This window comes from Crotalus tigris, unplaced genomic scaffold (genome assembly GCF_016545835.1).
Source record: "Crotalus tigris isolate CLP2741 ecotype Arizona unplaced genomic scaffold, ASM1654583v1 scf7180000018068.1947079, whole genome shotgun sequence".
Classification (NCBI taxonomy): domain Eukaryota; kingdom Metazoa; phylum Chordata; class Lepidosauria; order Squamata; family Viperidae; genus Crotalus; species Crotalus tigris.
Genome location: NW_024096805.1, coordinates 182866 through 206567, shown reverse-complemented (window position 1 = coordinate 206567; position 23702 = coordinate 182866). Strand labels below are relative to the sequence as shown.

Genomic DNA, 23702 nt, shown 5'->3' with positions numbered 1-23702 from the left:
CACACACATGCATACACACAACAACACGGACAGACAGTCCTCTGAAAGCAAAACCTTCCAGAATAAATCTTCACTTTCCAACCTTAAACTTTTGTAAATCCGTGCTTTGTTTTAGCCCATAAATTGAGAAGCATATGTTAGCCTGGATCTATGCACAGGACTCCCATTGAGATTAATGGGGCTTGCACGTTATTGGGAAGTCGTTTTGCAAAAAGGGCAAATTAAACCTCTTCATTAAGTACAGAGCAGGTGGGTTGGGAAGGAGATCTTACTAAATTCTTGGCTCTTCTCTTTTTCTTTCATCAGCTGGAGGGCACTGCAAGCAAGGGATGGCTTGGAGGCCTCGTGAATGGCGTGGATTTCAAATCTCTCTGGTCCAGTTGCTTGGATTTGACCTCTGCAATGTCTTTCTATTAAAAATGTTCCACCTACTGCATTCATAGTTTCTCCCTCTTTCGCCAGATTGCTGCTGAACAGACATCCCTTCTCTCATGACCACTTTGCTCCCAGGTAGTCCTCGACTTACAACGATTTCTCCAGTGACCGTTTGAAATGACAACAGCACTGCAGCGTCCTGGGGTTCGCGTGATCCACTTTTGCAACAAGGAAAGTCAACGAGGAAGCCAGATTCGCTTAACAAAGGTGTGACTCACTTAGCAGCTGCAGTGATTCGCTTAACAGCAGTGGCAAGAAAAGCCGTAAAACGAGGCAAAATTCGCCTAACAGCTGCCTTGCTTAGCAATGAAAATTTTGGACTCAGTTGTGATCGTACGCCGAGGACTACCTATATTACATACTGGTTGCTTCCAGATGACAACACTGATCTAGTGACCGAGGAACCACTACCACAGGGCAAATATCCCCGTGTATCAGCAATGAATGAATGATATAGAATACAGAATAAGAGAGTTGGAAAGGATCTTGTAGGTCATCTAGTCCAGGGGTCTCCAACCCCCGGTCCGTGGACCAGTACCGGGCCCTGGCATGCCAGCAACCGGTCCACAGAAAGAAGCAAAGCCACATCCATGAGATGAAGACCGCATACAAAACCACGCCCCCCTCCGGTCTGTGGAAAAACCTCTCTCTATGGAACCGGTCCCTGGTGCCCAAAAGGTTGGGGACCTCTGCTGTAAGGCAGGGGTCCCCAACCCCCCATCCGTGGACAGGTACCGGGCCGCGGCATGCCAGCAACCAGTCCACACAAACAAGCAAAGCCCCATGTGTGGGATGCAGGCAGCACACAAAACCACGCACTTTCTGGTCCGTGGAAAAACCTCTCTTCACGGAACCGGTCCCTGGTGCCCATCCTTGGGGATGCATTAGAGAACATATTTTCCTAATTTTTTACTTCCAGGAAACTGCACATTCCCAAGGCTGAGGGTTTGCTAGCCGTAACATTAGCCCGCTTAGCATTTTAAAAATGCATTCCAAGCGCTCAAAATCAAATACATACTTCATTTCAACAATTCTTATAAAAAGTGCCTCATATTACTATCAGAGCCCACAATGAAATCTCTGAGCACTCCTTTTACTGAACAAAGTCTACAGCCTCAACCTGCAACAGTACTAAAAGTTTCATTTGCAAAGTACTTGTGTAACCATCGTATCAGATGGAAAGGCTCAGTGTGCAGATTGCAAAAAGAGAGCACAGCTCACACATGAGGACATCTTAAGCTGGCGCATGTGTCATGAGAGGAGAACATGGTCCCCAAAAGGTGACTCTTGGTGTCTGAAAGAAGGTGGCATCTCGCTACTCCTGTATATCTCATGGTCAGTTGAGTTACAGAGGACCTCCCACATTGTAGAAGCTCAGAAGATCTAGTGCAGGGGTCTTCAAACTTGGCCCTTTTTATGACTTGTGGACTTCAACTCCGAGAATTCCTCAGTCAGGCACGCCGGCTGAGGGATTCTGGAAGTTGAAGTCCACAAGTCATAAAAGGGCCAAGTTTGAAGACCTCTGCATTAAGAGATTGGAATGTCTTGAACAGACATGTCAAACACAAGGCCCAGGGGCTGGATGCGGCCCACGACGTGGTTTCATGTGGCCCACGAAGCCACCCTGGAAACAGTGAGGGAATGGCCCCCGCTGCCTTGGCCCTGGCCCAGGCCGGCTGGGAGCCAATGTACAATTTTGTGGTGGCCATCTATGCTGAAAAGCATTCAGTCTTAGCTCCACAAGGCCGCCTGGAAACAACAAGGGACTGGCCCCTGCCGCATCGGCCCGCCCCCTGGGTGCATGCTGGGGAGGTGTCATCCTTTGTGAGGAATGAAGAAATGCACCAATGCCTGGAAGTGGCCAGCAAATGGCCCTCGCCTACTTCACATATCCATCTTGATGGCCTCCGGCAGAGGGGTTTCAGCAGGCAGTGAGGCTCCACCAGTGGACCATGCTTTGGCGCTTGCCCTGGTCCCACCCCTTTCTGCCAGAGACCCTCAGATCTGTCCCACTCCTGCCCAGGCCCCCACAGGCACCCTTGACGCGAACGATGTAGAGCTGGCCACACCTACCCAGTAGGCCACACCCACTCCATCCACGCCCACCCATCCTGGCCACACCTACCCAGCCCCCTGAGGGCAACCGCAATGCTGATGCGGCCCTCAGAGAAATTGAGTCTTGAAGAAGCTTGCTTGGTTGGCTTCATCAATTGGAACCAGGACATTCCCCCCACCTTCTGGCCCACCCAATAAACAGTTTGAATGAGGATGGTCTCATTCAATGTCTCTGATTACTGCATCATTGCTACCCCATGCCAGCTCATGTTCGGTCCACTTTGGGCACATCACCACCTGCACAAAAACAACGGAGTAGACTTACTGCAGCCTGTCTTGTAGCTGAAACCAGGTGGGAGGAGGAATCCTTGCTGGGCTGCTGCTGCTAGGGTTCGCTGGTCTGGAGGGAATACGGGGATCATTAGTGGCGGTAGCTGACCTTGGACCTGCTGGACAAAAGGTGATAAACATCAAAACATATATTACATCTTCTGCTTTAAGAGTAGCCTCAGGATTAAAGAGTGCAATTGTCAGGTATCCTTCCAGAGGCTCACTGTTGTCTTCACCGTTTGTAGTGTTTTATTAAATCAGTGGTTCTCAACCTTTTTAATGCCGCGACCCCCAACCGGTCGTAAGTCGAGGACTACTCAACTGGTCGTAACTCGAGGACTACTCAACTGGTGCAGCACCGTTTGCAGAATGGGACTTTTGGTGGGCTCAGCAGGGCAGAGACAGCCTGGACAATTCCTATTGGCTTTTGAAAGCCAATAGAATTAGACTCTATTCAAGAGAGTCTATTCTATTGGCTTTCAAAAGCCAATAGAATAAAAGGGAGTAGCACAGCTAAGGAAAAGGGGGAAAAAAATGGCGGACTGCGTTGTTTGGTGACCCCTGTGAAATGGTTGTTCGACCCCAAATGGGGTCCCGACCCACAGGTTGAGAACCACTGTATTAGATTATAGAATAAAATACTAAAATGCAAAAGCAAATAATAGGACAGGGTGGGGAGGGAAAGGGGAAAGGAAAATGAGGAGAGGGGAAAAAGGAAAGGCATTGACTTCCGACTTCCTCTGTTGCAGTAGAATAGAGCATTCACACTGAACCTCGACTTTTTACTTTTCCGTAATAGTATAAGCTAGCCATTTCTATAACAACAAAGCAATCTAATCAGTAAAACCCAAAATCAAAGTTTCATTTTTCCCCCCCACCTCAAGCACAAAGTCCGGAAGCTGTCTCCAAGTAGAAACAAAAGGACTTATATATTTTTTTCCTTTAATCAAAACAGTCAATTTAGCCACCTCTGCCGACTCCAGTAACTTCTGTAGCCATTCATGAAGTTCTGCGTAGACAAAGGTACAGATTTCCCCTTGAGATGTTTCTTTCCCCGGGTGAAGTTGTGCTCCTGGGGTGGCCAAGGTCTTGAAGGGTTTCATACACTTAATCTATTCACCATGGGCAACCTGTTCAAATGGTCTTTGATACAGTAGAGATACAATAGCACAACAAGACTTGGGAAGCATAGTTTTTTGCAGCTGCCTTGGTCAACAAAAAACTCGAGAGCAATGGTGGCGAACCTATGGCACGGGTGCCAGAGGCAGCACTCAGAGCCCTCTCTGTGGGCACGGGTGCCGTTGCCCCAGTCCTAGGCCTTCAACTGGGTTTTATAAAACCTTTTCGCTTTAGGCCTCTGCTACCATGTGCAAAAAAAAAAGTTCAATCAATCAATCAATTTCAACTTCTCGCGGAAAAAAAAAGAACTTGCAAAGTTGGAATTGATGGATTGAACTTTTTTTTTATAATTTTTTATTTTCAATTTTACATTACATTCATAAAAAATACTTCAGATAAAGAGTAAAATAAATTTATACACACAACTTTCGGTATTGCTCACCCATTTCCCCCCAAACCGCATCCACCCTCTAACCTCTTCTCTCACTTCCCTCTTTCCCGCTTCTTCCTCACTCTCCCCCCCTCCTCCTTCTCCTCAACCTTCCTACTTACTTCTCCCCTTCCTCCTATCTTCTCACTCCGGATGCGGTCCAGGGGAAATACCGGAGCAATTCCTCTCTCCAAATTAAAACATCAATATTATATACAATAAAACTATTTCTACTGATTGAACTTTTTAGTGCCACCCAGTCTGCCGTTACCACTGCAGCTACGTCCACCCAATGGGCCACACCCACCCAATGGGCCACGCCCACCCGGCACTCAACGATGCATAAGTGGGTTTTGGGTTGCAGTTTGGGCACTCGGTCTCTAAAAGGTTCGCCATCACTACTCTAGAGAGTGGCCTAACTGTGGGATCCTTGGTGCTCTGTGAGCTTGGTTGTTTCTTTTGCAGACATTTCATTATCCAACTAGGTAACATCATCAGTGCTAGACAGGAGTGGGGTCTTCTCCCTCCTAGCACCAATGATGTTACCTGCAAGACAACTACCAAGCTCAGAGAACACCAAGGACCACACAGTTCAACACGGAGCTACAGATATTCTCTTTTGGTTTTGGGTCATCTTAGACTGGATTACAACTATAGCACAGGTAATCGGAAATTGGAAAATATATTACTGTATTTGATTTTTTGGAACAATCTGAGTTTGGAAGTATCCCCACTTCTGTGGACCACAGAAAGAACAAGAACACCACATAGATCTATTTCGAATGTATTTGGATCCCTCATAAGCATTTTCCCCTTCCTGGTTCCCTTCCTCATCCTGTTCTATTTTTAGAGTCACACGCCTTTTAAAAATAGTGTTACAGAATTATGTTATTTGAGCAGATCTTTAATAATGACAGGTTATTGGGGTTGTAAGAATTCAATCTCACTTGACCCAAACATTTCAGCACCTGCAGATAATGGCTATCATGCCCCAAGAGCTCTGCTCATAGTATATAGCCTTACGATGTAAAATTGAACTGGATTTACCCAGAGGTAAATGCATAAAGAAAGATAATTTAATGACCCTGGAATAATCCTGTTACTGCCTTAATTTGCTACCTTCCCCTCCCCCTTTCAAATGACAAAGACATTTCTTTCTCCTTGGAAGGTGAATCGAATTTTTGCATTGTATTCTTTGGCAAAGAACCAGGGAACAGGAAGGAAGGAAGGAAGGAAGGAAGGAAGGAAGGAAGGAAGGAAGGAAGGAAGGAAGGAAGGAAGGAAGGAAGGAGAAATGGAGAAGGAGAAGAATTTCACGTATGAAAATGACTTTGCCAAGCAAAGAAGCTTCAAAACAGAACTCAAAACACTAATAGAGAGACAGATGGTCCCACTGAAGTCTTTGCTGCCAAAAAAAAAAATTATACACAAAAAAAGAAAGAAAAAAAAACCCAGAGTGATGTTATTGAAGCTGGCTGAAAAGTTCTCTGATGGCTGCAAACATTCCGTCCCATTTTAAGTGTTAACCATGCCTCCAGGGCTAATATAAACTAAAGCAACATCCACACACACACACTAGTACTTGCCGACACACAATCATGCACACACTCAGACATAGCCCTACAAGTCTGCACTTGATTACAAGAGACTTCTGGATAAACCAGCCAATGTGTTGTACTAATGCATTCCTGACTGGGAAAGGAGCCATTAGGAAAACATTTTGCTTTAAAAGATATTGTTGCATTTTTATACCGTTCTTTACTTTTTGAATAAGTAAATGGAGAGCTTAACACAAGAGAGGAGAGGAGAAGAAAAAGAAAAGTGTCAGATGGCAAAAGAAAGCTAAATCTTGAAGGTAAGTGTAGCAGAAAAGTTGGTGAATAATTTACATGGAAACCAAAATATCTGAGACAAAACAATCTAATTTTCTTTACAAGCTAAGTAGAGCAACGAAAATCTTTAATACCAATGTTCCATTTCATTTCTAAAGGAGATCATGGCTCAGATAATGTCATTGTTATCAAAAGGTAGCATAACAATGAAGTAGGAATCACATGCATAAGATACCCGGGTTCCCCCACCCTGTATTTAATCTGAAGGGTGGAGGGAACTTTAAGCAAGGTTTGTTTGCCTAGACTTGTTGCTAGGCTACATATGGGAAAACATTTTTAAAAAAACAGATCCTCTTTCTCCACCTTCTTTTAGCTTGGTTTACAGTGGTACCCAGTGACATCCTGGATATCAGGGAATCCAGCAACAAGGGTTAAAATTCCACCAACAAATTCTGTATCTAAATGCCAAAAAAAAAAAAGGGCAGAGCCGTACCCACCATCTTGAAGATTTTTACACTTCCTTGCAGATGCCCCTGCTTGCCATTCTGTAAGGTGGCTGCCAACGCTTTAAATCTGTTTATTTTTCTTATTATCGGGATATTAATTGTTCTAATTCCACGATTACAGTTTTAAAACTGCAATTCTATTTCACTGCTATTTTGATACCTGTGTAAACCATCTAAGGCACAGTGAGCACTGAGACTAGAGAATCACTGAACAATTAAGCAAACAAACAAACAAAGTGACGGAGCCTAGATTTAGAGATTTGCAGACTACTAAACATTTCTAATCGGGGCAAGTTGCAGAAACAGCCATATGTCCTCTTGTAGTACATCCAACAGTTTTATATGCAGAAATATAGCATCTCCAGATCTGAGACTTTTTTCGTCTTCTTCTCAACATAAGTTTCTGGAAAACAGCTGTGTTACATTATATGGCAGCCTATAAGTCTAGAACAGGGGTGTCAATCTCAATTTCATTGAGGGCCGCATCACCATTGCAGTTGCCCTTGGGGTGGTGGTGGTGGGTGTGGCCTACTGGGTGGGCATGGATGGAGTGGGTGTGGCCTAGTGGGTGGGCATGGATGGAGTGGGTGTGGCCTACTGGGTGGGCATGGCCAGCTCTACATCATTTGCGTCAAGAGTGCCTGTGGGAGCCTGGGCAAGAGTGGGACAGATCTGAGGGTCTCCGGCAGAAAGGGGTGGGACCAGGGCAGAGCCCATCAAGCCGGATATGTGAAGTAGGCAAGGGCCATTTGCTGGCCACTTCCAGACGATGGTGCATTTCTTCATTCCTCACAATGGGTGACACCTCCTCAGCATGCACCCAGGAGGCGGGGCCGACACGGCAGGGGCTGGTTCCTTACTGTTTCCAGACGGCCTTGTGGAGCTAAGACTGAATGCGTTTCAGCATAGATGGCCACCACAAAATTGTACATTGGCTCCCGGCCGGTCTGGGCCACGGCCAAGGCAGAGGGGGCCGTTCCCTCACTGTTTCCAGGATGGCTTCGCGGGCCACATGAAACCACTTCGCAGGCCGCATCCGGCCCCCGGGCCTTGTGTTTGACATGTCTGGTGTCAACGCTGCAAATATTGTATATTCTTGCTTTTGACAATATGCAGAATTGTCTGGTAAATATGGGGTTAATAAAGAGCAGAAGGGGCACTGGGGGTAAAGCCCAGGAAAGAAAGAGGAAGAAAACATTTGACCTTCACACTAATTGGATAGTGTGAGATATGACGCTAATTTAGGGAGGGAACATGCTGATAATTTAACTGCTCAGAGGAAAAGAACTTAGATCCTAGCATCCCTCCGTTGTGCCTGTGCCGACATTTTGTAACAATAAAAGACTTTTAGGAAAATAAATGCCTGGAAGTTCTTTGGAATGTTTCATTAGCCGGAACCACAACATCTGGTCTAGAACCCCTTACTTGATGGGTGAGGGGTTTAAGCTACCCTACCCTAGGAACAGCCAGGAGAATTAGTCAAAGAATTTGACAACTCAGCCACTGAACAGAACACAGTTGGGAAAGAAGGGGCCAAGCCACGCTAGACTCTTTAAAGAGAGAGAGAGAAAAGCTTAAAAATACAGATAGCCCTTGATTTGTGGCCACAATTGAGCGCAACATTTGTGTTGCTAAGCCAGACCATGGTTAAGTGAGTTTTGCCCCATTTTACAATCTTTCTTGCCACAGTTGTTAAGTGAATCACTCCAGTGGTTGGCAACACAGTTTTTAAGTAAATCTGGCACCCCCATTGATTTTGCTTGTCAAAAGGTTGCAAAAGGTGATCACATGATATTGCAACCGTCATAAATGTGAGTCAGTTGCCAAGCGTCTGAATTTTGATCACGGTGGCCGTGGGGATGCTGCAATGGTCGCAAGTGTGAAAAATGGCCATATGTCACTTTTTTCAGTGTCACTGCAACTTTGAATGGATACTAAACAAATGGTTGTAAGTCAAGGACTGTATTTTTCCCGAAATCTAGGTATGTACTACTTGACGCCTTGATCTTACCCAGCTGAAAGGAACTTGATAACCATAAACCATGAGCTATAAGTTAGAATGTCTGGATTCCAAATTCATACCAGGTAGGTCACAAACCTAACTCCATCTTCCTTGTCCCTGTTACTGCGGGCAGTACAATCCACAGAGGAAGAAGTGGTCAATGCCACTTAGCGGACAATCACTTAAATATGAGCCTGCAGTGTGCTGCAGCTGCCAAAAAGGCCAACACAGTGCTAGGCTGCATTAACAGGGATAGAATCAAGATCACGTGAAGTATTAATACCACTTTACAATGCCTTAGTAAGGCCACACTCGGAATACTGCATCCGGTTTTGGTCACCACAATGTGAAAAAGATGTTGAGACTCAAAAAGAGTACAGAGAAAAGCAACAAAGATGATCAGGGAACTGAAAGCTAAAACATACGAAGAAGGGTTGCAGGAATCAGGTATGTCTAATTTAATGAAGAGAAGGACGAGGGGTGACATGATAGCAGGCTTCCAATATCCCAGGGGCTGCTCCAAAACACTTGAAAGCAGGACAAGAAGCAACGGATGGAAACTAATCAAGGAGAGAACCAACCTAGAACTAAGGAGAAAATTCCTGACAGTTAAAACAATTAATTAGTGGAATGACTTGCCTCCCAAAGTTGTGGATTCTCCATCCCTGGAGGTTTTTAAGAAGAGATTTTGGACAACCATTTGTCCAGAATAGTATAGGGTTTCCTGCTTGATCAGGGGGTTGGACTAGATGACCTCCAAGGTCCCTTCCAACTCTGTTATTCTGCTCCTGTGCTTTAAGCCCTGCAGATGTCACTGTCCATTTATTCATCCCTCTTGAACAAAGCAGGGAGCGAGTTCAAAATCTTTGAGGGTGGAGAGGGGCGCCAGTCTTTGCGAATTCTCTTAGAAGTTGACTTGAGACAACCCTTCTCCCTCCAACTTCTAAACCAACATGTAGATTGCAACTTCTGCACTAGATTTTTTTTTTTTACATCACGGTCTCTTTTAAAAGTAGCCTGGCAGGTGCCTCCCCATTCCAAGCACTGGCCCTGTGTGTGTGTGTGTGTGTGTGTGTTTTTAAAGAACCGAGCTTTTTCATATCAATCAGTACAGAAATGGAAAACAAGCATGCCCTGTGAATACAATGAAAGAGTCCCTAGGCTTCTCCTTTGGAAGGAGAATGAGGCATCTATGATCTTTTGATGAATAACTGATGCTTCTGCCCCTGTACAGGTGGAAAGTGCAGCGTTTGTTTAATGCAGCAACTGAATAAACTGGGCCCCTTTTTGCCCAGCAACACAAGGTTAACAGACTCAGTGAAACAGTTGTCCGGGCAAGGAAAACAGGTGTGAGGTTATCTGATGATGGCGCTCCTGCTTTTTAATGAACGGGGCAGGTAATTTCTAAGTCTGGAGAGGTCATCTAATCTAATGGTGCCCTGTGAAACCATTCAGGGGCTAAGGTTTCCAGGAGGCATTTTGGTGCAATTGTAATAATCGTAATAATAATGACGTATTCATAGCGGTTGAATATATTCACACATAACTGCTAAAACTGTGAGGCACATTCACAGAGGAAAAAATAGAAGTGGTTTTATTTTATTTTATTTTATATTTTATTTATTTTATATTTTATTTTATTTATTTGTTTGTTTGTTTATTGTTTTATTTAATTATTTTATTTATTATTTTATTTTATTATTTTATTTTATTTTGTTTTGTTTTATTATTTTATTTTATTTATTTATTTTATTATTTTATTTTATTTTATTATTATATTTTATTTTAATGTGACATTACTCTGTGGCCTTCCAGTACAAAAAGCTGGTTTAATTTCTTTTTGCAGGTGTATGTTACGATTTATATTGCTTTATTTAGTATCCTAGCATGATTATGTTGATTGCTTATTTTAATATCCTATGACTATCACTAAGTGTTGTACCTTATGATTTATGATGAATGTATTTTTACGATGACTATGATCATGATTTATCACTTATTGCTTGTATGTATACTGAAAGCTTATGCACTGGAGACAAATTCCTTATGTGTCTAATCACACTTGGCCAAATAATTCTATTCTATTCTATTCTATTCTATTCTATTCTATTCTATTCTATTCTATTCTATTCTATTCTATTCTATTCTATTCTATATTGTTTCCACTGAGTTAATAACATTTAAATGTAATTTCAACCTGTGATATCTGCAAGGTCTCACTGCTTCGGTCAGAATTTGGAAAGCAACATTGAAATAATTTCAGCTCCATCTCTTTGGGCTGTACGTGTGGCTTAGAAAGAAGTCGTGACTTGATTGCCCTTTAGTGATATGATTTTGTCAGTTTGATCACCACTTCTCTGGTCCCCCACAAATCTCGTTGAGAGCAACCCCAAAAGATCAAATTGAAAAGAAATATGGTTTTGGTGAGTAGATCAAGAGACCGAAGGATGCTTTTTCACGAGGCAACTGGACATTCTTGTTTTTCTTTGAAGACATTTCCTTCTTATCCAAGAAGCTTCTTCAGCTCTGAAGAAACTTCTCGGATGAGAAGTGAAACATCTTCAAAGAAAAACAAGGAAGTCCAGTTGCCTCATGAAAAGGCATCTTTGGGACAACCATGACCTGGATGGCTGAGAATCTCCATAGATATTTAGATCAAAGGACACACAGGCAATTTCGTAGATAGACATATACAGGTAGTCCTTGACTTATGACCACAATTCAGCCCAAAATTTCTATTGCTAAGCAAGAGAGTTGTTAAGAAGTTGTTCAAAGGCCACCTAGAGTCGTTTCTTTACAAGATGGAAGCAAATGAATTCAATCAAATCAATCTGGTTGTGTACACTTTACAACCTTTTTTTTTGCCACAGTTGCCAAATGAATCAATGAAGTTGTTAAGCGAATCTGGCTGCCCCCATTGACTTTGCTCGTTGAGGACTATCTGTAATGGGAAGCACCATGCAAATCTGGCAAATTGTGTCTGGCAAATTGTGTGTTGCACTGAGATTCAGCAAATCCAGGCCCTACTGTGACAGTGGTAAACATTTGAAAGGAATTGAAAATCAGCATAGCATTGATTCTCCATCTACTTTCTAGCAGCCATTCCCATTTTACTAATGCCACAGAGACTGCCAGAAAAATTCAAACTTTTCCCTGAAAATTATCCATTTCAGATTTATGGATTGACTCCTTTCCTGTTTTCTTTACATGATTTTTCTTTGTTTCTTTCTTCACTTCTACCCAGTAACAAGATCTGGACAAGATCTCAATGTTGTCCCAATATTGTAAAATTTTCTTTCTTTCTTTCTTTCTTTCTTTCTTTCTTTCTTTCTTTCTTTCTTTCTTTCTTTCTTTCTTTCTTTCTTTCTTTCTTCACTTCTACCCAGTAACAAAATTTGGAAAGGTCTCAGCGCTGTCCCAATATTGTAAAATCTTCCTTCCTTCCTTCCTTCCTTCCTTCCTTCCTTCCTTCCTTCCTTCCTTCCTTCCTTTTCTTTCCTTCCTTCTTTCTTCCTTCCTCTCTCATTCTCTTCCTTCCTTCCTTCCTTCCTTCCTTCCTTCCTTCCTTCCTTCCTTCCTCCCTCCCTCCCTCCCTCCCTCTTTCTTTCTTTCTTTCTTTCTTTCTTTCTTTCTTCTTTCCTCTTTCCTTCCTTCCTTCCTTCCTCCCTCTCTCCCTCCCTTCCTCTCTCTCTTTCTTTCTTTTTCTCTCTCTCCCCCCTTTTCCCTCTCACTCTCTTACAAGAAGTTATCTTGTAAAGATAGCAGTGTTTGCTTTAATTAATGTGTAGGCGGGTGGAGAGAAAAACGGGAGGTTATCTAATATGATGCAGTGGGCAGCAATTCAAAATTAGCACCGTTTCAGCATGATGTATTGGAACAAGTACACAGAAAAGCCTAAGGCTAGTCATTCACTTTATGATATCCATCCTTCTATCAAAAGAAAGGGGGAGGGCTTTATTAGTGGGGAAAAGAAACATTTACTCTGTTCTGAGAGACTTCGAGTGGGACTTCTGCAATTGTTTAAGCAGTCAGAGAACAGCATAAACTGGATCCTGGTTTCAGATTGGATTTAAAGTTTGTGCTTCTTGAAAATCAGATGCTCCCAGGCTCAGAAGTGGCCTGTCATTAAATGCTTTAAAAAAAAGTTTGGGGGAAGGTTTTTTTTTTAAAAAAGGTTGTGATTTGGCAGGAGAATCAAGTAGGATTTGAAAAATGGCAAAGGGTAGCCTGTATCAAAGAGGTGGGCAATTTTCCGCGAGAAGACACTATGTTTGTTCTCTGCTTTTAGGTGGAGAGATGTGGGACTTATGCAATGATACAAAATGGAAAAGGGCATAACACAAAGAGGGTCTGTATCAGGGGAAAAAAACTGCAATTCACTAAGTGCTAGAGACTCATTATAACTCTGAAAGAATAATACGAGTATTCTAATTATTAAATTTACCACCAGCTTTTGCAATAAATCTCACTGCAGAATTTTTGGCACTGGATAGTGTAGGGGAAGGCAACCTTGGCTCTTTTATGAGGCATGGACTTCAACTCCCAGAATTCCTGAGCCAGCATGGCTCAGCATGGAAACCTCTCCCTTTCCCCTCAGCATGGCTGGCTCAGGAACTCTGGGAGTTGAAGTCCACGAGTCATAAAAGAGCCAAGGTTGCCTATCCCTGGTAGTGGCTCAAGGGGCCACAAATCGGCATCTGTAGGGCAGCCTTTAGCTTTAAGTTAGCACAGTGTTTCTCAACAATGGCAGCTTTAAAAGATATGGACTTCAACTCCCAGAATTCCCCAGCCAGCATGTGCTGGCTGAGAAATTCTGGTATTGAAGTCCACACCTTTTAAAGCCGCCAACGTTGAGAAATGCTGTGCTAACTTATTAATCAATTAAGCATAAAACCATGTATTAACCACAACAGTTGAAATCGTGTCAGAGGCCGCATCAGAAATATGGGTATTTATGGAGGATGTAAGTGAGGGCAAGTGACATCTTAGGATTTATGAAATCATAATGCAAATGGCGCAGATTACATGACGTGATGTAAATAGTACAAATTACTTATTTGTGTAGGTTGTGCAATGGCGTCATGATGGACATGAAATCACTGGTATAGGGTTTCCTGCCTGAGCAGGGGGTTGGACTAGATGACCTCCAAGGTCCCTTCCAACTTTATTATTATTATAAGTGAATTTTCTTCAATAAGAAAAGAGCTTAAACTTAAATACAAAAACTTAAAATATATAAAGTAACATACGTAGATACAGACTTATCACAAAAGTAACTAGCTATGCCTCAATACAGTTATCAAATTAGTAAAAAAAAATAACAAATACATAATCCGGTACTGTATGTGCTTCTTTATTTTTAGGATGTAATAATTTTAGACCAGGAGATTTTGGAGACCAGAGAACATGAATTACTCTGTTTGCCTCCATACATTATTGAATAAAAACCTAAATTTCAGTTAAAAAGTTCTGTGGAAAGTAAAGTTCTACTTCCTTCTCCCACTTCCCAATTCACAGACTCCCTGAAGTCTATCAATAGATCTCCCAAGGGATCTACGGATCCTGATTTAAAAATCCCTGGCATAGATGGTTTTTGCTCAAGGCAAGGAATCAATTAAAATCTAGCTGGAATTGCCTGAAAAAAAAAAAAAAAGGTTTTCTGGATTGTGGCAAACATTTTAAATCTAGCAATAAGACCAGCTCATCAAATCAAGCAGAACAGAATTCTCGGTTGGCATGTTGCAATGCCAGCTTTTGCAGTTTTAGTTGCTACAACAGTTTAATGTCATCCTTTCTTCAAGATGACACATTTTGTAATTATTTGACATTGAGTATCATTGCTTAATGTGAGGCTTTTAACAATCCACAGCTAACAATCCTGGAATTATGGAAGAAGAAAGCAAAACCCAATGATGATGATGCTACTTCAGGTAAATATCTGTGGAGATTCTCAAGTCATCCAAGGGTCTGAATTTTGATCGCTGACCTTTGGGATGCTGTGATAGTCGTAAGTGGGAAATATGATCATTTAGATCAGTGGTTCTCAACCTGTGGGTCGGGACCCCATTTGGGGTCGAATGACCATTTCACGGGGGTCGCCAAACATCGCAGTCTGCCATTTTTTTCCCCTTTTCCTTAGCTGTGCTACTCCCTTTTATTCTATTGGCTTTTGAAAGCCAATAGAATAGACTCTCTTGAATAGAGTCTAATTCTATTGGCTTTCAAAAGCCAATAGGAATTGTCCAGGTGTCTCTGCCCTGCTGAGCCCGCCAAAAGTCCCATTCTGCAAACAGTGCTGCACCAGTTGAGTAGTCCTCGACTTACAACCGGTTGAGTAGTCCTCGACTTATGACCGTTTGGGGGTCACGGCATTAAAAAGGTTGAGAACCACTGATTTAGATGGAAGAAGAAGGAGCAGATAAGGAGGGAGACCCAGGCGACACAGTATTGAATAACTGGAGATTGTATAAATATTTATAGAAGTATATATTGAGAAGGTTAGATAAATAGAAGTATTAATGTAAGAGAAAATTAATCTTATTGTATATAATACAGATAGGGAAATTTGGAGAGAGGAGGTGCTCGGACATTACCCCTGAATTGTATCTGAAGAGGGATGAGAGGGAAGAAAGGAGAGGAGAGAGAAAAGAGTAAAGGAGGGGAGAAGGAAGTAGGAAGGTTGGAGGAGAAGAGGTGGGGAGAAAGGGGAGGAGAGTGGTGAAGGAAAGAGAAGAGGAGAGGAAGAAGAGGGAAATAGGGAAGAGAAGAAAGGGAGAAAGAAGGTAGAGAAGAAGGAGTGTGGATACAGTGAAAGGGGAAATGGGCGAGCAACACCAGAAGTCATGTGTATGCATTTATTTCATTTTATTAAAAGTATCTCATATATGAATGTAAAATGAATGTATGTTAACATCTGATAAATATCACGTATATGTATGGGGGAGAGTTTGGAAAAATAAAAAAATAAAAAAAACGAAATATGGTCATAATTCAATTTCTCCAGTGCTCCTTTAACTTTAAACAGACACTAAACGAACTGTCGTAAGTTGAGGACTCTACCTGTACTGACAATTGAGATTGGACGATGGGAGGGGGGAGATGGAAGGATAGGTTCTGAAGGAATGGTGGATGGGGGTGGTGATGAAAGGATTTGCAGTCACCTGGTCATTAAGCCTCTTTCTGAGAGTCATTCAGTGCCCTCACACAGATAAGTAGCCTGAAGCAGGGAGCAGTTGGTTCTGGAATCTTCTTGGAACTGCTGCAAGGGCTGCGTTGTAAACTGGAGAGAGGTGGTGTCTTCTTCCCCCACCCCCCATTGAGGGAGGGGTTTTCAATTCTAACACAGATGGACTTTTTTGCCTTTCTTTCCAACCAATCTCCATCCAAAATGTGGACTTCAAAAGAGGGACTGCTGTCTTTCAAATGAAGATGGACCCCCCTGGATCTTGTCCTGATGGGTTGGATCTATTTCAGGAAATTTTAATTTCAATATTAATAATAATAATAGTAGTAGTAAAGTTGGAAGGGACCTTGGAGGTCATCTAGTCCAACCCCCTGCTCGGGCAGGAAACCCTACACCATTTCGGACAAATGGCTGTCCAGTCTCTTCTAAAAACTTCCAGTGTTGGAGCATTTACTGCTTCTGGAGGCAAGCTGTTCCACTGATTAATTGTTCTCACTGTCAGGAAGTTTCTCCTTAGTTCTAGGTTGCTTCTCTCCTTGATTAGTTTCCACCCGTTGCTTCTTGTCCTGCCTTCAATATTTACAGAACTAAAATTGATATCCATTGGTGTCCAGCAATATATGCTGTGAAGTTATTTAATTTTTTGGGGGGGGTCTGGTTTCTCCTAGAACTTACCCAGCTTGTGTTTAATTTTCTACCTCTTTAGAACAGATGTCTGCTATCAGGGTTTCATTTTGCAGTTACTCCTTCAGTTTAAAAAAAAAAAAAAACCACACAAGAAGGCCTGGCTAGATGATGGAATATGAGGAACACCCATCTTCAATTCTCAAATGATTCGATTTGTTTTGGGTCAGCTGGTTTGTTTCTGGGATGCAAAGCATCAATTGTACAGTATGGCATTAACAGAAAAACAAAATAATGAAGTTGGAAGGGACCATGGTTCTGGTCCAACTTGCTGCTCAGGCAGGAATTTCTACAGCATTTCAGACAAATGGCTGTCCAATCTCTTCATAAAAACCTCCAGTGATGGAGCACCCACAACTTCTGAAGACAAAGCTGTTCCACTGGTTAACTGTCCTCACTGTTAGGAAGTTTCTCTTTATTCCCAGGTTGCTTCTCTCTTTGATCAGTTTCCAACTATTTCTTGCCCTGCCTTCTGGTGCTTTGGAGAATAGGTTGACCCATTCTCCCCTGTGATAGCCCCTCAAATACTGGAAGACTGCTATCATGTCACCCCTCGTCCTTCTCTTAATTAGACTAGACATACCCAGTTCCTGCAACCGTTCATCATACGTTTTAACCTCCAGCCCCTTAATCGTCTTTGTTGCTCATGACAAATTGGAGATGTTGACCCAAAAGGTGTCTTCTACCTGTATGACCCCTTCAGTGAGGACATCTGTGGGCATGGTCAAGTTGAATAGACCATGATTGGTTTGATTGGTTTGTTGATTAAACTTTGGTGGATTAGTATGATCCCTAGAGATACTTAACAGACTTTAGAAGTTGCTGCTGCTAAGCTGGACACTAATCCTCAATTTACAATCATTCATTCAGTTGGTTCAAAGTTACAACAGCAATGAAAAAAGGGCATATACTAGTCCTCGCACTTATGACTGTTGCAGCATCACTGTGGTCATGTGATAAAAATTTGGGCATTTCACAACCAGCCATATATTTACGTATTTTTTTTGCAGCAGGGATGACCTTATGACCGTTCTGCCACAGTTGTTAAATGAATCAGTGCAGTCGTTAAGCAAATCTGACTTTTCTTATTAACTTTGTCAGAAGCTGGCTGGGAAGGACGCAAATGGCAATCATATGAGCTTCTGGCAAACAAAGTTAATAAGAGAAGCCAGTTTCGCTTAATGACTGCACTGATTCATTTAACAACTGTGGCAAAAAGGTTATAAAATCAGGCTTGACTCAATTAAGAACCACCCTGCTTAGCAACAGAAATTCTGGTCCCGATTTTGGTTGAAAGTTGAGGACTACCTATATATCAAGCTTGCTGTGGTATCACTGCACAGCCCCTTCTTTATGTGTTGGTACGCTACTGTGGGACATAATTATTGTAGCAATGTCGCTGCATATATTCTGCTGGAGATGGGGTGAAATTTGCTTGCTTCAGGACACAGTTGTAAAATAAACAAACCAAATAAATTGTCTGGATTATTGGTTCGAAGCAACTGCCCTAAAAATAGATATCTGCCCCAATTTTGTGATAGATCCCAGGAAATAATTTTGTTATCAGCACAAAAATTACAAATGGCAGACAGATACAGATTGAAGTGCAAATGTTGGGTTTAAATGTCTTTTTTTTTAACTACCGAGGTTTTTATTCCCATGAACTGGTGACTGCATTTTAACATAGTTAAAAAAAATAATACAGGGACTGTCTTAAAAGCTTTCAATCGCATTCTTGATTTTTCTTCCTTTGATTATCTTGTTGGGGATGTCAGAACAAAAGCACAAGAAAATATTAAAAGAGAGAGAGAGATGAATGAAAGAAAGAAAGAAAGAAAGAAAGAAAGAAAGAAAGAAAGAAAGAAAAAGAAAGGAAGGAAGGAGGAAGGAAGGAAGGAAGGAAGGAAGGAAAGAGAAAGAAAGAAAGAAAGAAAGAAAGAAAGAAAAAGAAAGAAAGAAAGAAAGAAAGAAAGAAAGAAAGAAAGAAAGAAAGAAAGAAAATCTTACAATATTGGGACGAGACTGTTTTGTAAATAAAGCCAGCATGCCTGGGAAAGAAATTGTCTTTCCAGCTAGCAATACCATGCATCTCCTTTTAATTTTATCCTGAGATTTGGACCTGCTTCTCCAACGGCAGCAGCCTGTTGCTTCTTTCCATCTCTCATTTTGGCTCAGCCCGGCATTTAGTTTGTGCATGGAAGTGAATTCTACTCCTGAAGTCTCAGGCAATGTCTGATTGGTATGCAGCAAAGAAGAGGGAACAGTGCAGAATTGCAGTCCAATTCTTTGTCACTCTCCCCTGCTAATCATATAGGCAAATTTGGAAAAAAAAAGAGGAAAATGCAACTTTAAGTGAAGTCTCTCTCAAAGTTGGTAATTTCTCCTGAAAAGTGAAATAGTCCTTCGAATACACAGCTATTCCACATGCACAAACACGTGTATATCAACAAGCTAATCTTTCTGGCAGATTGTTGGTCTTTCAATACACCAGAATACCACTTCATAGCTCCATTTCAAAGCCGCTCTAGGTATGAGAGATAATCTGCATACCATTTGTTTGCCTTCCTTTCTTTTCTTTCATTCTTTCTTTCTCTCTCTCTCTCTCTCTCTCTTTCTCTCTCTCTCTCTCTCTCTCTCTCTCTCTCTCTTTCTTTCATTTTTTTTGTGTGTGTGTGTGCCTGTGGTTTTGGTAAGGCTTCCAAGCCTAATGACTGTTCCTTTTGGCTAGCAACATAAATGCTATAATCACACAATTATTGTGCTGGGAACAGTTTAATTCAGCATTTTGTTCTCGACCACAGAACAATTACTCAACAATTTTGGTTAACCATACGAGCTTGCAGCCTGGAGAGGAAGCCTCTTATTCACAAAGCCTATTGTCGTACACAAAGGTGCAGTTACCCTTGATTTTCATTGGTTTCAACATCCAGCATCACTCAGCTCCTTACAAGGACTTCCGTGGCCTCACGTAAATGAAGCAGGGCAAATCTGCCTTTCTTTGCTTATTCATCTCCAGCCACCGAACACGTTTAATTACTCATTTGCTTATCAAGAGGAAGGTTTTCTGTGTGCCTGAGTCTCAGGAGCATTTCAAAATATCCAAAATTATATTAACCCTTTGAAGCTCAGCCCACATCAAGGAAATATACAGGTAGTCCTTTGATTTAGGACCCCAACTGAGCCCGAAATTTAGGTTGCTAAAGTGAGACAGTTAAGTGAGTTTTGCCTCATTTTACGAACTTTCTTGACGCAGTGAATCACTGCAGTTGTTAAGTTAGTAACAAGGTTGTGTGGGAAGTCTGCCTCCCCAAAGAAGGAAATATTAAAAGAGCAGAAAAATAAGTTTCCTCAAAAGAATTTTAAAAGCAGAAACCAACCCTGCCCCCAAGTCTCTCTGTTCCAAGCAGAAGCCAGCTCTGTACAAATGCAGATGTAAACCATCAGAAAGGCCCCAGCTAGGAGATCAAGAAGACAAAGACACCTAAAATCTGCATACCTCACCCAAACTCTAGGAGTCATTAGCCCCAGAACCAGGGAAGCAGGATATGACCTTTGGGACATAATAGGATTAACCTACCACCATCAAGAATACCAGAAAGGCACACCCAGACTCAGGTCAGAATATGTGACACAGGAAATACAAAACCTAAAACAGGAACAGGAAACTATTCCAAACAAAAGGCTACAGAGGGTATAAAAACCTACTCCCCACATGTGCTCAGCCCTTTTTTTCTCTCCTCTTTCCTGCCAGAACCATCTTTCTGTCTGGCTCTTCAATAAACTGCAACCTTCTTTCTAAAGCAGTCGCCATGTTGTTTATTTATCCCCGGCTAGGATGAACCAGGATGAAGACTATTCTTTCAACAGTTGTTAAGTGCATCTGGTTTCCCCATTGACTTGGCTTTTCAGAAGCTCACAAAAGGGGATCACAGGACCCCAGGACACTGCAACTGTCATAAATATGAGCCGGTTGCCAAGCATCCGAATTTTGATCAGGTGACCATGAGGGTGCAGCATTGGTCATAAGTGTGGAAAATGGTCATATGTTACTTTTTTCAGTGCCGCTGTAACTTTGATTGGCCAGTAAACGAAGGGAGTTGTGGACCATCTGTAACTCTGTACACACATGATCTTTTCTCAAAGTGAAGGAAGAGAAAGGGAAGTATTTTCTCCCTCATGAAAACACAACATACGCTAGATTCCCAACACAGTTCAAGGTCTGCCTACGTTTGCAATCTTTGCATTTATCTCACTTCCATACACCTTGGTAAGTACACTTAAAATCACATTGTTTATTTATTAAAAAATGCTTTTATGCTACTCTTCCCCCCAAACCATTAAAAATGACATTTTGGGGGGAAATTATTTATTTACACTAATAGTACTCTTCTTCCCAAAGGCTTGCGAGGGAATAAATAAAATATCAATAAATATATAGAGAGGTATTATATCAGCCTGCCCTGAACTGGGGGTCCTGCAGGAGTGTCAACTTGGAACTTTGAAAGATGAGGTCAGCAAGTCTGGAGAGCAGCTAGATCAAAGAAACACCAAATCATAGAACGTAGGGGTAGAAGAGATCTCGGAAATCATGTAGTCCAGGGGTAGGCAACTTTGGCTCTTTTATGGCTTGTGGACTTCAACTCCCAGAATTCCTGAGCCACCATGGCTCAGCATGGAAACCTCTCCATTTCTCCTCAGCACGACTGGATCAGGAATTCTGGGAGTTGAAGTCCACGAGTCATAAAAGAGCCAAGGTTGCCTATCCTTGATGTAGTCCAACCTCTTCCTTAGTGCAGGATTCTACTATAACAAAAATCCTAACTAATGTCCATCTAGTCTTGGCTTAAACACCTCTAGCCATCACTAGATACCACTTCCTCTTAAGATGGTGAGTGTTCCATTATTGATTAGCTCTATTTTCCAGAGGTTCAACTGATACAGTTTTCCTTGTAGCTTAGAACATAGAATAGGGAATAATAGGATTGGAAATCTTCTAGTCCAACTTCCTGCTCAAGCAGGAGACCCTATTAACATTCTGAACAGATGGCTATTTAATATCTCTTTGAAAACTTCCAGTGATGGAGGACCCACCACTTCTGGAGATAAGCTGTTCTACTGATTAATTGTTCTCCCTGTTGGGAAATTTCTCCCTAGTTCTAGATTGAATCTCTCTTTAACAATCTTTCGCCCATTGCTTCTTCTCCTGCCCTTAGATGCTTTGGAGAATTGGTAGATCTTTATTGATTTAAATCTATTTTTTCCTCATAGTGTTTTTTGCAGTAACTCTGAACATTCTTCTACGTCTCTGCTAAACATACTCAACACCTCCTAAGTTTTTCCATGCAGGCCCTTTATCGTTTTCCAAACAGGATCTAGATGGTTTTGTGTTTATGTGTATGTGTGTGTGTGTGTCTACGTTTGAGTCAGCTTTTTGACTCCTGGCAACTACCTCAACTAGTGTATACTATTTTCTTGGCCAGGTTTTTCAGAAGCGGTTTACCATTGTCTCCATTTTAGACCTGAGAAAGAGTGACTGGCTCAAAGTCACCCATGTGTCTTTGTTCCTAAGGTGGGACTAGAATTCACGGTCTCCAGGTTTCTAGCACGGTGCCTAAATGATTAGACCAAACTGGCTCTGCCTCTTTATATTTACAGCATACAGTATTTCTGTTTGTGTAGACTAATTTTGTTTTAACCTTCTCCTGGTTGGCTTGTGTTCCCCTTGTATTCCTCCAAGAAATCTAGATTCATTTATTTTTTTTGCATACACTTCTACCCTGTATAGTTTCTTCCATGCTTTTCATTTTGGATTGATTTTATTCCATGTATAAGGCCTGTAAAATAATTGTAGCTCAGAATTGAAATGAGGAGGTCCTGGGTGCTCTCTGAGCTTGGTTGTTTTCTTGCAGATGTTTCATTACTCAAATTAGGTAACTTCATCAGTATGTATTGATGTTGGGTAATGAAAACGTTGTCATTTTTTCTACCTAGTTTGCCTGTCAAAATTTATCCTGCAGGTTTCTGCTGCTCACCATCACTGTTTTGGGAAACATTTGCTATGTGTTCCATCTTTGTGTTATCCACAGATTTAATAAACTAATAACCTTCTAACTTTTACCCAAGTCAGTTATGAATACGCTGAATAGTACAGTATGTTGCTCATCACTTCTTTTTAGCCCAAAAACACACTCATGATTACTTAACAATGGAAGCATAATCCAGTCCACATTTTGCTCTCTTCGCTAAGTACTTGCGGGAGACAGCGCGAATTGCCTGGCTGAAGTCCTGAAACACAGACAACTGAATGGGTCATTTGATTTAAAAAAAAAAAAGTTTGGTACAATTTGTTCTTGATAAACCCATGCTGGCCTTTATCCAGCAACATATTCTTTTAGAATGGAATGGAATGGAATGGAATGGAATGGAATAGAATAGAATAGAATAGAATAGAATAGAATAGAATAGAATAGAATAGAATAGAATAGAATAGAATAGAATAGAATAGAATACCTTATTAGCCAAGTGTGATTAGATGTACAAGGAATTTGAATATTGGAATAAAATTTCCAACTGTAGGGCCTGCTAAGCAGTGGAACAATCTGTACAAAATACAGGTAGACTCTTTTGTCATCACAAGTTTTCAAACAGGGTCTGAATGGCTAAATGCCTGGGATTTTTAATGCACTGAGATGGTGGCTGAATTTGACAATCTATAACAGACATGTCAGACACAAGTCCCGGGGACTGGATGTGGCTCACGAAGTGGTTTCATGTGGCCCGCGAAGCCATCCTGGAAACAGTGAGGGAACGGCCCTCCCAGGCCGGCCGGGAGCCAATGTACAATTTTGTGGTGGCCATCTATGCTGAAACGCATTCAGTCTTAGCTCCACAAGGCCGTCTAGAAACAGCGAGGAACCAGCCCCTGCCGCATTGCCCCCGCCCCCTGGGTGCATGCTGAGGCGGTGTCATCCTTTGTGAGGAATGAAGAAATGGACCATGCCTTGGCGCTTGCCCCAGTCCCACCCCCTTCTGCCAGACACCCTCAGATTTGTCCCACTCCCGCCCAGGCCCCCACAGTCACCCTTGACGCGAACAATGTAGAGCTTGCCATGCCCACCCAGTAGGC

At 42.0% G+C, this 23702-nt stretch overlaps 1 protein-coding gene across 1 annotated transcript in view; it reads right to left on the bottom strand.

The window, feature by feature from the left end:
- SOX5 (SRY-box transcription factor 5) overlaps positions 1 to 23702 on the bottom strand; it is a gene marked incomplete at its 5' end in the record, with an annotated part of 275380 nt that overhangs the window by 170677 nt on the left and 81001 nt on the right. The window contains one exon of the mRNA XM_039347420.1: positions 2816 to 2936. Coding sequence (XP_039203354.1) covers positions 2816 to 2936 — 121 coding nt within the window. The remainder of the gene's footprint in view (positions 1 to 2815; positions 2937 to 23702) is intronic.